Source organism: Pelodiscus sinensis, chromosome 5 (genome assembly GCF_052426305.1).
Source record: "Pelodiscus sinensis isolate ZL-2025 chromosome 5, ASM5242630v1, whole genome shotgun sequence".
NCBI lineage: Eukaryota > Metazoa > Chordata > Testudines > Trionychidae > Pelodiscus > Pelodiscus sinensis.
The window spans coordinates 105,864,099-105,881,136 of NC_143056.1; the positions used below are offsets into that span (position 1 = coordinate 105,864,099).

The 17,038-nt window shown below is 40.8% G+C and overlaps 1 protein-coding gene across 13 annotated transcripts in view; it reads left to right on the forward strand.

Annotated features, from left to right (window-relative positions):
- Positions 1-17,038, forward strand: part of IRAG1 (inositol 1,4,5-triphosphate receptor associated 1) — a 200,154-nt gene that overhangs the window by 78,272 nt on the left and 104,844 nt on the right. For 10 of the 13 annotated variants that reach the window (XM_075927919.2, XM_089778618.1, XM_089778617.1 and 7 more), the window contains 2 exons: positions 6,425-6,526; positions 15,100-15,286. The exons of 1 other annotated variant lie outside the window; for it this stretch is intronic. In XM_075927919.2, the coding sequence (XP_075784034.2) occupies positions 15,218-15,286 (69 nt within the window). In that variant the 5' untranslated portion in view covers positions 6,425-6,526; positions 15,100-15,217. The remainder of the gene's footprint in view (positions 1-6,424; positions 6,527-15,099; positions 15,287-17,038) is intronic. 2 more of the 13 variants (XM_089778620.1, XM_089778624.1) reach the window with 2 other exon arrangements.

The window sequence follows — 17,038 nt, forward strand, 5'->3', positions numbered from 1 at the left end:
ACAAGATACCAAGATGGGCCCTACTGCTCTGTTTAGACTGAGCCCAGGGCAACGCCTGCATGGTTGATGAAGGCAAAGACTCATGGAAGAAGCTACTGAACCATAGATTCAAGCAGGAGCTTTTGCACTATACCAGGGCTAAGAAAGAACATGGGCCATATACCCTTGAAGGGAGTAGAGGCCTGATGTGTAGAGGCCTGAGTGACTGAAAACCCACCAAGAGTACATTGGCTCAGGGGGATGGTACACTTGCAAGAGGCAGGTGCCAACCTGGCAGCACAGCTTCACAGGTGATTAATCAGCCCTGCCCCGTCAGGGGCTCAGGACTCAGTGCACGGGGCAGGGGCTGATTATGTGAAGCTGTGCTGCCGGGTTGGCATCTGCCTCTTGCATTAGAGGGAACACAGGTGCCAACACTGTTATAATGACATGTATTATCAGTCCACTTTGGAAAACAGTAGTGAACTGAACTATTGGGCACCTATTGAAATTCTTTTCAAAGCATATAAGTGGGTACATGCATTTTCACAAGCAGTTTTCTATCCATTGAATTCTTCTGTCATAATTCAGCATCATACTGAAGCATTTCTTAATTGTACTCGAATTAATAGGTTCTCTTCTCATAAAGACATCCAGACTTCTAAAGACTTCTGGAGGGATGGGGGAGTTCAGCTCAAGGTCATCCATACCAGACAGATATGTAACATGGAAGAAATCTGTTTAATTTTTGAGAGCATTAAGAATATTTGTTTTTTATTTTGCATTTTGTGATTATTCTCGATTTGTCGAAGGAGCAAAGACTGAACTGGCCTTCTACCTAAATTAGCCGGTTTCTATACAAACTATGTTTGCAATGTTGTTGTAGCTCTGTTGGTCCTGGAACATTAGTGACATAAGGTCGGTGAGGTAATATCTGTTATTGTATCAAATTTGTTGGTGAAAGAGAAAAGCTTTTATGTTCATGAAGTTTCTACAGTTCACCCACAGACACTGCTTCAATAAAAGATATTATGTCTCCTACCTTGTATCTCTGTACAAAATATGCTACCTAGAAAAAGGGAGGAACCAATATCTCTTTACTTATTGGTCCTTTGCAAGGGTCTCTATTTTTTCAACATGCACACAGATGAGCTGCATTTGCTGCAAGACAATATCTTTCTAGTGGGGATGTTTTCTTATGATCACTCTTAGATCTAGATTCCTCATAAGCCTCTCTCCTAAATGGCACTTGATGACACTGTTTGTCCAAGGTCTGTTTCTTAGGACTGGAATGCTACCAGATCAAAGAAGAATTAAAAAAAAATCCATTAATATTTGCAGGGAAAAGACAAGGGAAATAAAAGATGAGTCAAGCATAAATGAATTAATGGTCACATAATGATAAAAGCGCATATGAGCACGCAACATCTACATAGGGTGTAACACATGAAGCAGGAAGACGAACCGATGACATATGACTTGGAAAGGTTGAAATTAAAAGGAGAAAAAATCTGCATTAATATCTGAAAGAGCTTCCTGACTGCATGCTCTATTAGGCTATGACATAGCAGCAATCTAAGATCCTAATCCTGCAGTGGAAGTACTTGCATGATCTTTTGCTCACATGTGACACAAGTCTATTGTGGTGGCTGTAAGAAAGAAAGTACAATTGTTCATGTTGTAAACGTTACATCTAGAGTGCCCAAATCTTGATGTCTTTAATTGACTCGGTCAATTCTTAGGCAAACTTCCACTGAAGCTAATATGAGTTTGCTTGAGTAATGTCGAAGTAATAATTAAGAGTTTTGCCCCCAAATCTAAATGGGGATCTCCTTATGCATGATCACTTTCTTCTTACTTGGCTCCATGACAATATACCTTCCCCTTCTGTTTCCTTAGACTGTTAGGATAAACAATCTGCAGCGGTCTTTGGAGGGCATTGGAGAGGGTGTAAAAGTGTGTCCCCTGTCTTGCCGAGTGGAGCTTGTTGCTATGTTAGTTCCAGAGCAACCATCTATTGACGGTATCCTGCCTTAAAGTCCTTTGGATGGCTGCCAGTTTAGCAGTCCTGTGAATATGGGCAGAAAGAAGCAGTCACTGGGGATCCACAGTCATTGTGAAGACACCAGTCTCCTTCTAATACCCAGAATCTACTGTATTTATTGTTGAGCCCATGATAAGCAGGAGACAAGACCCTAAACTCCCTGATTTTAGAATGATTAAGAAGTCTCTGCAAGAAGAACCTTGCAAACATTTCCCTTCTTGTAATTCCCTTTAGGCCAGTTTCTCCCCATATGAGTATGATCATACCTTGAATAAGGATCTCAAAATTTGGTCCAGTGTTTGGACATGTCAGTTCTTAATGATAAAATACCTTGCTAGCTCTTTGTTGTCAACTGATTAGTCAAAAAGACTAGGCAGAATTAATAGAAATGTAGCAAACTGCTATCAAAATGATTTATGCAAAATCATACCCGAAATTCCTATAGTCATTAGTAGAGGAATATGCTCTTGACATTAATAGTAACCTAATCTCTTTCAAATTCTTTGTATAGCTAAATAAAATACAAACACAGAAAATGGAAAACTTTGGTTCCAGGATTTCTGACTCATTCATTAAAGGTCAAGTCATGCAATATTAACTCCTTACCACCCAAAGCAGAGGCATACTGAAATCTTCCAAGGACATCTTTGCACATAGACTTAGACATTCTTTCCTTAAATTAAAACTGCATCTATTTTCCTGAGAACATTGTTCTAAAATTCTAAGATTATTCACCACCATTACTAATCCTGTTGGTCGCAGCAAAATGAGATCTAATGGAAGAGACTATAGACCAGGTTCCAAACTGATTTAGTGCTACTTGAATGAACAACCTAAATTTTAATGTCACTTCTACTTATGTATAAACATTTTTCATCTAGTTTTCTTCTGATATACTGGTGTTAAACTGGAGTTGAACCTGGCCAACAATTTTTTTATAGAGAATTTCTATTCTGAAGTGATTAACAATTGCTATTCATTAATCAGCCACAACCCCATATGATGGGTCTGTGTTAATACTACTTTTGTGTGTAGTAGAATCAATATGGAACATTAGATAAGGGCAAATATAAGGTTGCAATTTTTATAGGTGCCTAAGTAGGTATATGCTATGCCTAACTCTCATTGAATTTGGGTCATTTAACATTGCTGCAGAATGAGTCTGAGTTACTGAAATTCAATGGGAAGCTGGGTGCCTAGCATCCTTAGGCAGTTATGAAAATTCCAGCCTAAATGGCCAAGTGCTTAGCTCCTAATCTAGTAACTATTTCTATACACATCAGAACAAAATCACAGTATTTGGTGCTATTCGGTATTATTGTTGGCAATTTCAGAACAGACTAAGGGGTATGGTAGGTGTAGTTATTCCCTGCAGATCAGATTGGAGGTAGATTGGAGAATCATTTTGAGAACATTAAACTTACAGTCTGTTGTAATTACTTGATAGAAAAATTAAGAAATCCATTTTGTAACACATTGAATGTAGAACTTTTCATCAGGACTAATTTTGTAAGTACTAATGCCTATAATATAATCCTCCAAGCAATCCACCATATCTACAAATACTTCACACTAGTGCAGGCCGCTCTGACCTAATTCTTGAAAGTACAACTTCCAAAGAATGATATTTCTAGATGCTTTGGAGAATCAGAATACTTCAAGTTTTCTTTTTCTCTGTTCAGTAACAAGACAGTTGTATATTTTGATTTGTACACAGCCTGGTGAACAAAATAACTGTTCCAGCTGTGAGCCTCTCTGTACCTTCAAGACTTGAACCTTTTATTAAATAGTATTGAGTTTTAGATATTCTTGGGCCATGAAGAAAATACAAAGTGGACAAGAGTCATTTCCTCTTCTGTGTTTGTGTAAACTGACATACATGATGGGAGGAGAGGGGACAGGTACCCATATGCAATCCTTATGATCTTAAGAAAGGTTTCATAGCCCTCAGATTACATGGGAATTGAAAAGCCTGTAGAGGCTAGGAACTCTCTTTTTTGCCACATGCGTGCTATTGCTTAGTCAGTCTCCTTCTTTTGGTTCTTTTTAGATTTTTACCTCCCTGTCTTTGTGAGGGATAATGAGGTACGAGAATAGAAAAGGACTCATAAGTTAAGTCAACTAGGGGGCTGCTCCCCCTGCTCACTATGCTCGCCAATCCCCCTCTGACTGGCCACTTTCGCTAGTCCTTATCCCGGAGCTCCATGGCCCAGAACCCACCCCCCTCCTTCCATCCCTACCCCCACCTCCAACCTCCATTCCTACACCCCCATCCTTCCCTAGCCCCTCCCCCTCCACACTGCCCATCCCCCTGCCTCTATTCCTATATCTCCCTCACTCCCCATGTGCCCTTATTGCACTGCCCATCCCCACATCCTCATCCCCACATATCCCTCTTCCCCTCCCTCCCTACACACACCCTGCCCCCTCCCATGAATTCATCAAGCTGCTTGCCTCTCCCCCTCAAGGAACACCATCAGGCTGGGTAGCAGAGCCCCAGCCACTGTAGCAGGAGCAACAGCCCGCCCCTCGCCCAGCCTTTTTGAATGGGCCTATTGGGGCAGCTTTGCTCTGTGGCGAGCCCAGGAAACCCGGAGAGCAGAGCAGCCACTCCAGAGAGCTGGGGCAGTGACTGGGGTGCAAGACCTGCTCAGCTCACTGCAAGCCCTGGAGGGCGTGCCTGAGCCAGGGGCCTGGCCTCGAGTCACCGGCTCATGCCGGAGTCACTCACTCAGGGAGAGACCTGCAGTGGGGCCCCCAAACACTGGGGATAGGCCTAGGCCATACAGAACAAAGCAGTACAGTAGCCACGTGGGCTACAGGCTGGAGGCGGGGCTCCAGAGGGCCCATGGGGATGGAACTGCCAACCCTCCCTCCATTTCATGGAGGACAGTTAGCAAGGAAGCCTGCTGGTGGCACTGGTAGTGTGGCGAGAGTCAGCAGATGGCACTGGCAGGGCAGTGTTTGAGCAGGGTGAGTGAGGCGGCTAGGGGTGGTGCGTGGAGGGGCTGTAGCCGGTAGGGCTGTAGGCAAAGAGGCCGGACAGCGTGGAAGCCTGCCGGCAGCACTGATGGCATGGTGCGAGACCATTTGGGGGCTGTGGGCTTGGAGTTGGGGACATGGTTATGTAGAGTGACATGATGATGTCACTCTGATGAGAGAAAGAGACATATGCAGAAGTTATTCATGTTAAATATTATCATGGCCCAATTATTTGAACTTTATATGCATATGAAGTTCAATTCTGCAGTGTGATGGATACCATCAACTATCATACAAACCAATGAGAGTGCTCTCAGACTTTGCAGGATTTAATCCTATATGTGATAGGGAATAAATCTTAAATTAACATCCTAGCTGCAGACAGTCTGCCTAGCCTAGAACAGTATTGTTCAATATCTTGTGAAGAGGAATAACACTGTAATTGCCTAGAAAACTTTTCAGTCCTACCCAAAAGTAGAATATTAATGGGTTGAATAGATGTTAATGAGAGCAGAATTTGGTCCATGAAACTTTATTGCAGAACACATTTGTCTTATATAGTGTCTATGAAGTTGTAAATTATCTATGCAGATAAATGATGGCTAAAGCAGTTTTAAAATAGTTTACAAATTTAAGCATTGTTTCAAGAGAAAAATTAACTTGACAGTTTTTTAAAAATTCAAATGCAGTAAATAAGATACCAGTGTTCAGGACCTTTCTCTGTATACCTAACTCAATAGCTATAGAAATGTTAAACTTGCTAGCAAATGTTAACAAATTGCACTTTTTCTTAGTGGAGTAATTACTATAATTCATAGTGATTTGTGACTGAAAGGCATATCATTCAGTACAAATGAATTGGCAGGAAAATTGTATTTCTGTCTTGCATTAATTTTTACTGAATGAAATAGAGCTATAAGCAGTCTTAGGGTGAGTCTACATTGGTCCATGTCAGCTGATGTGGGTTTTCAGGGCTCAGACCATAGGGCTGTCAAATTTCAGTATAGACATTCAGGCTCCAGTACAGGAACATTTTGCATTCACTTTGCAGTCATTTAAAAGAATGCATTGGGTGCTGCACATTTGTGAATTGGGTCCTTTGTCCTTAAACTTCTTAACACTCAGGGTACGTCTACATTGCAATAAAACATTCATGGGTAGCCCTTGTCCACTGACTGGACTGAGGCTCCCTAGTCTGAATGCCTACAATGCAATTTTATAGACCTGCAGCTTGAGCTCTGGTCAGCTAGCATGGCCCGCCACTAATGTTTGAGAACGTGGAACTCCCACTGCTGCTGTTGAAAGTTGCTTGCCTTGACTGGGGACAGTCTATAAACCAAGAAATCTTAAGTAAAAAATTACTAAACTTTTTGTATATATTTTTGCTCTTTTTCTTATCTATTTGCTGTGATTGGACAGAGCATTTGAGGTCGCCTGTCAGACTAGCAGTGGACATGGAATAAAGCATCTTTATCCTAAATCCTTGCTAACACAGTTTCAGCTGTGACTCAGAAAGAGAGGGTAAGTTTACAGATTATACTCTGCTTTTCTCTACTGTGATGAAATAGGTTGCAGAGGGAACAGATTGAAAGCCAAACATTTCTGAATACTTTTTCCTTTTTTGGAATACAGCTCCTATATCATTTCCTGGAGGCTGTTCTAAGCTACCCAGTGATAGAAGAAAGTTCCCTGTATCCACTGATCTATTTCTGACAACAAATTTAAACCCTAAGGGGATCCATTTTTGTCTAACTATTTTAAGCAGATGGTGTACAACAGACAAGTACTAAACAAAACATATTTATACTGCATGTCACTCAGTGTGAGAATAAGTCGAATATGGTGGATAGCATATTTACCTTGTTTAAAACAACTAAATCTTTTCTCTTGTAGTCCACGAAGTGGTTCAACTGAACTGATGCTCTACTTCTCCATCCTTTTCCACTTGTGGCATTTGAATTAAAAAAAAATCATGTTTAGAGGTTTTTATTTACAAATGATTTTGAAGCTGTTGCTCTTACTCCATGCTTGGTTTTGAAATGGTTTTCTGGGTTATTTGCTTTAATAAAAATAGCAATAGTAACATAATGTCAGAATCCTTTGGGATGGAAGAAGGTCATATAGAGTCTGATCCAATGCCTGTTGATGGAGATACTTCCACTGACTTAAATGGATGTTTGATAAGACCCATAATGCACCCTCATGAAACATGGCAGCACTAATTTTGTTGTTCTTAAATTGTCAATGGTTGCCTTGTCCAGCTTTGGATATCTCCTGTGATGGTTATTCCACAGTATCCCTTGGAAGCTTATTTTATTCTATGTGTTTATTAAGAGGTTTCTGATACTTAACTTAGATTTTTTCCTGTGTCTGTGGGCTGGGTTCTCCCCTCTACTTGTGTTGGTAGGGGAGGGGTAAAGCTGTCAGTACTGCACTAATGGCAGCATGAATCCAAAGGTAACCATGTCAGAATAGGGAGCATCTGGCACGTTGCACTGCAACCCTAGAACCCAGTGTTCTGTAACCTGGTTTCCATGTGGAGGTTTTGAGCCCTGGTTTCAGGTCTGAATCCTGTCTCCCCTTTCAAGCCACTTCACTTTGAGTGGGGATTGGCAGTGAACTTTGATGAGTTTTTAGTGATTATTTTTCTTCCTGCAAGTTTTCTGTGGGATGACAGATCAGACTCTACCATTCTTGCTATAGTGTATTGCTCATGATTGTCTCTTTGCAGACACTGGGATTGAGTCTCCACTCCATCCGAGATTTGCTTATGAGTCCAGAAGCAGCCCCAGTTGATGCCAGTAATATAAAGTCCCTCCAGTGAACGATCTGGTGTGACAACCCTTTCTTCCTTCCCACCCATGACCCAGCACATCCCCATTTTCTCCTTATACCAAAGGAAAGGAGAGGGGACTATTTGATACAGAAAGTGTCAAAGATGCCCCCCACACAGGGCAAATTCTCTACTGGATGTCCCCAGTCAGTTTAAGTCCAGTTTGTTGCTTTCATAACGCATCTGCCTTAGTCCGCCAGAGACTCTGACTCAATAAGTTTAAAAACATTTTACAGTTTAAGGTGTCTAATTAAAAAACTGGAATGCTAAGGCATGTGTTCTAGAGAGGAAAATGTATGTTCATATTGACTAAAATACTGGCTGATCCTAGGTTCTCTAAGACACTGCGGCAGTGTATAGAAAATATCCCTGGTGTATTCTAAACACTACGTGGGACTGGACGCTAGAGGAGATGGGACAAGGTCAAGAGAGGGAGTTTTTTTAGTGCTCAGAAATACAAAAGTTCTTGGTTGCTCCTGACTCCAAAGTGACCCATAGGTAGGCTGAGACAGGGTATGTCTACACTACAGCACTAATTCGAACTAACTTAATTCGAATTAGTTAATTTTAACTAAGCTAATTCGAACTAGTGCATCTAGACCTTAAAACTAGTTCGAATTAGCATTTTGCTAATTCGAATTAGCATGTCCACATTGAGTGGACCCTGAACCAGGGTTAAGAATTGCTGGAAGCAGTGCCGGCAGGGCATCAGGTTAGGACTCAGGAATGTCTCAGGCTAGCCGAGGGCTGTGCTTAACCCAACCCCCACCCCGGACAGACAGTTCTCAGGGGTTCCCCGCTTGCTTTTCTAACTCGATGAGGGACAACAAAGCAGTCCTGGCTTAGAGCGCCCTGAGTGCCCACGCTTGGCCCATCACAGCAGTTGGCCATCAGCCCAGCTGCACTTGCCGCAGGCTGCCATCCAGGGAGGAGGGTCAATCGGGGGGCTGCAGGAGAGCTTCCACCCTGAGGAGCCCACAGAGCCAGCCCAGTCCTCCCCATCGGGGGCTCGTACCCCATTCCTCCCTCACCTCCTTCCACTTACCCCTCCCTAGCCCCCCTTCCTGAGGTACAAAATAAAGGACACACGTGTTCAAAAATAGAAACTCTCTTTATTGAACAAAACTCGGGGAGACTGGGAAAAGGAGGTGGGAGAGGGGAAGAAGGAGGGTGGGAGAGGGAAGGGCAACTAAAATGATCAGAGGTTTGGAACAGGTCCCATATGAAGAGAGGCTAAAGAGACTGGGACTTTTCAGCTTAGAAAAGAGAAGACGGAGAGGGGATATGATAGAGGTCTATAAAAACATGAGTGGTGTGGAGAGGGGTGCATAAAGAAAAGTTCTTCATTAGTTCCCATAATAGAAGGACTAGAGGACACCACATGAAATGAATGGGTAGCAGGCTTCAGACTAACAACAGAAAGTTCTTCTTCACAAAGCAAATAGTCAACCTGTGGAACTCCTTGCTGCAGGAGGCTGTGAAGGCTAGAACTTTAACAGAGTTTAAAGAGAAGTTAGATAAATTCATGGAGGTTGTATCCATGGAGTGGTATTAGCCAGGGGGTAGAAATGGTGTCCCTGGCCTCTGTTTGTGGAAGGCTGGAGATGGATGGCACGAGACAAATGGCTTGGTCATTGTCTTCAGTCCATCCCCTCCAGGGTCCCTAGTGTTGGCCGCTGTTGACAGACATGCTACTGGGCTAGATGGACCTTTGGTCGTACCCAGTACGGCCATTCTAAGCTCAGGGCTCAGGGTTGGGGGTCTCAGTGGACCACCTTGATTTTCATGCACACCTGCTCCTGGGTGGCCAGGCTGGCAGCTATCCTTCCCTAGACGGCCACTTTCCTGTGCCTAGTGCGGAGGTCGTGGATGAGGTCCACGATGTCCGCACTAGACCAGGTGGGCGCCCGCCTCTTGCGGACCCAGGCAGGCTCCCGGGAGCCGCCAGCCTGGTCCCGGGAAGAGGCGGAGGGCTGGGTGGCAGCGGGTGGCTGGCTCGAGCCGTGCCAGGTGCAGGGTCTGCTGGCTGGGTGGTGGCAGACTTGCACCTGGCACGGGCACTGTAGCCAGCCCGTGACTCTTTAAGGGCTCCGGGGCCGGGAGGGAGGCAGACGAGTTTCCCTGGTGGTGCCCAGAGTGGCCACCAGGGCAAGCTGGGGAGGGCTAGCCTCCCACTAGTTCAAATTAAGTGGCTACACAGCCCTTAATTCGAACTAGCTAATTCGAACTAGGCGTTAGTCCTCGTACAATGAGGTTTACCTAGTTTGAATTAAGCGCTCCGCTAGTTCGAATTAAGTTTGAACTAGCGGTTTGTATGTGTAGCGCCTATCAAAGTTAATTTGAACTAACATCTGTTAGTTCGAATTAACTTTGTAGTGTAGACATACCCCCAGGCTCTAATTTCATCCAGTGGCCTCTCAAGACTCTAGGCACCTAGAATCCAGGCACTGCTACGGTGGCTTAAATTAATCTGTGTTCCACTGTGTCCCCTGGTCTGTACTCTCTGAGAGGTACAGCACAGAATCTGTTTCTCTGTGTTATATGCAATGGTGGGTGGGTGGGTTTGGCTGTTATTGTTCCATTAAATCAAAATTAGGGATAGACCCCTGGTGTGTTTAATAGTTGCCATTATTGCACCATTGTCTTTTTTTTATTTGAATTATATGCTCATAAAAGTAAAGTATATTAGGTTAAGAAGGTAGCTGGAACTAGGAAAGATTTCACTTCTAGCGGTGCAGCATGTGCAAGTCTGTCTTGGCCTGAAATAATTTCTGATATTTCAGTCCCAGGTACCCAACAGTAGCCTGTCTGTCAGCTATGCCAAATGACATGTGATGTGTTTCTATGTCTACTGAAATTAGGTGAAACAATCAAAAACATTTTCCTTTGTGACCTAAGAACGGATTGAATCCATCTTGTGGAAAGTTATGTGCTCAAGCTGCAAAGATGTTTTGGATCCAAATTTTCACAAAGTTCTGGGGTTGCTCAGATGCCAGGATTTTTTTTAACCTATGTATCCAGAAATGAAAAATAAGGAGTTGTTTACATTATACATTCACTGTTTACATTACATTATTACAACTAATGACTTCTAAAGGACAATAACATGTTTTGCATTAATTGGTACTCATACACTAAAGTGTGCTTAAACCTAGAACTGTTTCAAAGAGCACTACATTAAAGCACACCAGCAGAGCTGTGACACACTTGTAGCTGCTGCTATGACTCCTGTCACCAGTGTTAGTATAATTCACCAAAGCAAGCACAGCAACTGTTTTGAAGGCCAGCCTGGGAAAATCAAGCTGTTTATGGACAAGTTCTTCCTGCTGTCTCATGAAAACAGACCAAAACTTTTTTGCTTAGTAAAATGACAGTTTACAATTAGTTGTTCATGTAAAAGGCATCTGCCACTAAGGGTAAAAAATGAGTAGACTTTGCAGAATCCTATATTTATTATCATTTTGACTGAAAATACCAATATTTTCCTATTTATCAATTTAAATTTTCACAGCTGTGGGAGATTAAGGGAGCATATCATCTAATAATATTTATTGGTAGAAGATCTTGAAATTCAAAAAGTTAAAACTCTATAACAGCAATCCCTTTCATTAATATCCTATGTTCATATACATAACGTAAATAACCTTACCTCAAACTAAGTGCTCAATCAGCATTTTTATTGCTTTGCTTATCTGTACATTTTTATTATTCCTTATTTTTTTTATCTTTGATACGTATTGACCAACAACTGTAGGTGGTGATTCTTCTTCCCAACACTCACAGGCATAACATACCTGCTGTTTACCAGCCAGAAAATGAATATACAGTATTTAACTTTTGCCTTAATAGTAAACTGAGCAGCAAATTTTGCCTATGATATCACCTCATTCAGTGATTTACTTAAGATGTTTTGAGAGGACATTAATACACATAACTATTTCAGTGTTCTTCATTTCTTCTCTCTTATGCCTCCTATTAGTGATATTGAGAGCCAACAAAACAATACATGTACATTTAAGCCACAATATATCTCTAATTTTCACCAGCACATAAATGTTAATAGGTAGCTGCTACCTTGGGAGATAAATTAAACAGAGAAAACATTAATTACCCATCTGCCTAGTAAATACTGTTTCTGTTTTGTCAGATTTCTGGATGAGGTTTACACTAGAAAAATTAAGAATCTTACATCAGTGTACCAACAAGCTGTTATTTGTTTAGAGTTTCATAGTGAAATGAACAATAAGAATGTAGTTAGTATGCAAACCATATCTGCCCTACTTTAATGGAAACAGAGTAACTAAGCAGTTGGTCTTTGCTAATTTGAGAGAATCCTTAAATCATACATCAAAAAATCTGAATTGTTAACTCCAAAAGTTATTTTGGTGTAGTTGTGGAAGGTTGTCCAGCTGCAGTGTAGGCCTACTTATACACCCCATGCACTGATGCCAAACCCATCTGCTTTTTGTTCTCTCTAGCCAGCACCTCTTTTCAATACAATAGTAGTTATTTGCTTTTGGGATGAGGTCACTGTAGTCCTGTATTCTGTCTAGGAAGGAAGTCTAAAGCAGGACCTTTGTGTGAGGCAGTGTGTGAAGTGGGTAGATTAAACTCAGCCAGTGGGTAGATTAAACTCATGTTTTTTACTAATCATGTTCTTAGACTGACCACCAGGGGTCACAGTAAGGTTTTAGTGCTTAGATTATGGCTGCAATATACAGTGAACAGCACTGAAATTAATATATATATAGCATTTTTCATCTTGAACTTTTTATAAACATTAAGTAACCCAAGACAATATCCATGTGAAATAGGTATTATCATCCCCTATCTGATGAAAAAGCTAAGGCAGAGACATTAAGGGACAACATTTTTAAGCATTCACTAATCTGAGGCATCTCAGTGTTTAGGTACTGCATTAAATTTGAGACATCAGGGTCTGGACTTTTGAAGGTTGTGGGGAGTTGTTGGTTTTTGTTTTGTTTTGTTAGAGACATGGTGCACCTACAGCTTCCACTGATTTCCTCTGGAGTTATGGCTGCTTCATATCTCTGAACATCATTTCTAATATAAGGTAATAGTTCTAACACCTCCAATTTAGGCATCCAAAATAAGTGGAAGCTTTTGAAAATTTGGTCCAAGTTCAAAACCACAAAGTTTTGAACTTTGACCAGAGACAGGACTATTACACAGAAGTTGATGGCTTCCAGCTCTGTGCTCACAGTAATATGTGCTTTCAGAATATGATCTGAAGAAGTGGGTCTGCCCCACAAAAGCTCATCACCTAATAAACCATCTTGTTAGTCTTTAAAGTGCCACGTGACTGCTTTTTTTTGTTTTACTAATAAACCAGGCGCTTAGCCTGAGAATAGATAGTACATAATGAAAATATTGTACTTGCTATCAGCAAGTACATAGAAATTATAGATTTCTATCTAATTACATTAACAAATGTATATAGTACAATTTAAAAGTATAGTATTGTGCAGTTTAACTTTGTTCCTCTAATAAAGTAGCAGTTGCTTTCTTTCCCTCTTGCTACCACCATATCACAGGCAAATAGAATCATCATAATCCCGCCAACCTTTATTAGGCATACTTGGGTTTTGGGGTTTTTTTACTTTGCATAGGTCTTACTGGAAAATATGTCACAGATTGTCCTGGATTTATAGGAAGAGATCTATTAGCTATGAGAAGTTAAGTAACTTACCACAGAAACTTCAAAATCCTAAAATTGCTAAAAATACATGCCCCACATTTTTTCAGTGTTCTTAAGCAGAAAAAAACCCTCTTAAAGTACAGGTAAGAGAATCCCCTTGAAATATGTTCTTAGACTGTGAAGACTCTATTGCCTTAAATCCATCAGAAAGTCTTTTCATTGAAGCAGAAGTTAGAATATATGATCTTGAGTACCATATAATTCCTATCATCCAAATGGATCCAAAGTGCTGCACAAATGATTTATGTAAGAATTACAGTTAACCATCTCTAAAATTCAGCTACTTTTGGAGTTAAATATCGTCAACACTGCTCAATAGTTTAAGACAGGAAGTAAAGAATATTTTCTCCAGTTGAAACTGCATGGAGAATTTAGGTAAGCAAGTATAATTTCTCTTGCAAAAATGGCTATGGGGTTTACAATGGCTTTATCTGATCATGAGTTCTATTTTATGCCTGCACTGAAAGACATCATCTCAGGCAGATCAGAACCCTTAATACTAGTCTCAGAGGGGTAGCTATTTAGTCTGAAACTTTAAAAAAGCAATGAATAGTCCTGTAGCACCTTAGAAACTAACAAATATACTGTATATATCATCATGAGCTTTTATGGGCAAAACCTATTTCCTCATCTGAGCTTTTGCCCACAAAAGCTCATGATACGTATATATATTAGTCTCTAAGGGTATGTCTATACTACCACCCTAGTTCGAACTAGGGTGGTTAATGTAGGCAACCGAAGTTGCAAATGAAGCCCGGGATTTGAATTTCCCGGGCTTCATTTGCATCTTGCCGGGCGCCGAGGTGTACCGGTAGTTCAGAATAGGAAGCCTAATCTGAACTACCTAGTCCGTGCCGCGTGCACGGAGTCCGAACTAGCGGACATTTAAAAATGGCGGCGCCCGGCAAGATGCAAATGAAGGGTCGTAGTGCGAAGTAGGGTGGTAGTGTAGACATACCACTAGGGTGGTAGTGTAGACATACCCTAAGGAGCTACAGGACTACTCGTTGTTTCCTCAAACCCTTTTGAACTGAGCCAGGTATTCAGTATTCAAGGTGTTCATCAACTTTATTCTGATCTCCTGAATTTTAAGTGATGATGGACTGATTGTCTGCATAGTTTGAAAGCCAATGAACCTCCATTTCTCAAATCAGCCTCCCTCCTTCTTTCCCCCAACAATTCTGGAGACATCTACGTAAGAAAGCATGTGATTCTGATGAGTGTTAGAGGATTAGAAAGCTGGCTGAGGCTTGTTCTTTGGAGATTCCAGTTTGTTAAACCCAAACCACTAAAAATCATACAGGGGGTTGAAAGTCTGAAAGGTCTCTTAAGAAACTGGAAAAAAAACCAAGCATAAAAAACAAGATTGTTCTTTAAAATAATTTATTGTGTTATATCTATCTTTGAAATTTTAGTTAACAAAATGCAAGGAATATAATTTTAATTTTAAACTTCATTACTGTTTGTTGTTATAAAGTGATCCCCAGTTTTTGAACATAGATTTTAAATGGATTTGATTTGTATTTTTGGCATATACTATAGTCGTGTGGATCACAAGGCTTCTCAGTGCTTATCCCTTGAGGTTAACTTGAAACAGACATTCCCAGCAGTGCATGGTCTTTTTTAGTCCACATTGCAGTCCATCGTATCTCTCTTCACCATGCCAACCCTACCTGAAGACGAGGGACAATCACCAGATGAACAGCGCACCAGTTCTTCTCCAGTCAAAGTAAGCAATCTTAAAAATCTATTCTATTGATATTATGCTGCAAAAATCTAAGGCTGAACCCTATCACTTTGTATACTTCTGAAGTTTGTAAAATTGTATATGGCTTTTATACATTATTATAAAGGAAAGTCATGACTCAACAGTCTATCGCATGCTTTGAGTATGTCAATTAATATGTTGACTAGGGTGGATATAGTATATTTAAACTTTTGGAAAGCCTTTTGACATGGTGCCTCACCAAAGGCTCTTGATCAAAATAGGTGGCCATGGGATGAAAGGAAAAATCTTCTCATGGATCAGTAACTGGGGCTCTGTCTACACTACAGAGTTTTTCTGAGATACATCCAGTATCCTGGAAAAACTCTGCCGTGTCCAGGCAGTGTGTCTGCTCTTCCGAAATTTTTTTGAAGAGCAGACATACTCTTCAGAAAGCCCTGCACACCTTGTTTCACAAGGAAGACGAGCTCTTCCGAAAGAAAAGATTTTTCCGAAATTTGGCTCAATGTAGATGGACCAAATTTCAGAAAAGCCTCTTCTGAAAAAAGAATGGGGAAAAAGGTACACAAATTGCAGAGTGCAATTTGCTTATCTTTTTCCAGAAAAGAAGTGCAGTGTAGATATAGCTTGGTTAAAAGATGGGAAACAAAGAGTAGGAAAAATGGTCCGTTTTCACAAGAGAGATAGTCTGGTGCTTGTGCTGTTCAACTTATTCATAAATGATCTGGACGAGGAAATGAACAGTGAGGTGGCAAAATATGGAGATGATATTAAATGACTCAAGGTAGTTAAGTTCAAAGCTGACTGTGAAGAGTTAAGAAGGGATTTCACTAACCAGAATGACTGTACAATAATATCACAGATGAAATTCAGTGTTGATAAATGCAAAATAATTCACCTTAAAAAATTATCCCAATAATACATGCAAAATGATGATGTCTAAATTGGCTGTTATCACCCAGAAAGAGATCTTGGTGTCATCATGCATACGTTTTCTGAAAACTCTAATTCAGTGTGCAGTGGCAGTCAAAAATGGAGTGGAGAAACTAGATAGGGAAGTGTTATTCACTTCTTCACATAACACAAAACCAGGGATCACCCATTGAAATTAATAGGCTGTAAGCTTTAAACCAGTATAAGGAAGTACTTCTTCACATAACACTCACTTAATCTGTGGAATTCATTGCCAGGCAATGTTGTGAAGGCAAAGTATAACTCGGTTCTAAAAAAGTATTAGAAGATAGATCCATCAGTGGTGGTTAGCCAACATAGTCAGGGATGCAACTTCATGTTCTGAGTATCCCTCAACCTTTTGTCTGCCAGAAACTGGGACTAGATAACTGAGGATGGATCACTAGATAGATTGCCCTCTTCTGTTCATTCCCTCTCATGTATATAACACCAACCGCTCACACAGAATCAGGCTAGCTGAGCCATTGGTCTGACCCTGTTGATCAGTATTGGTGTGCTTTGGGTTCTTCCATTGCATTATATGGTTTATGTATAAGAGATGAGAGCTCTACTTTTTCAAGTATAGTACCTTCAGTTTATTTTGGAAAGTTATATTACTTACGTGTTATAACATTTTGTGCTTTTTGTTCCAAAGCTGCCCAAAAAGTCACATTCTTCCTGAGACCGGGAATGAAAAAGAATTACAAAAACATACATATACTATTTTGTTTTATTGTAACAAGGAATTGGAATAATTTCATAGCATTTTCAGAACTAAATATGCAATAACTTAACTGTGGAGGA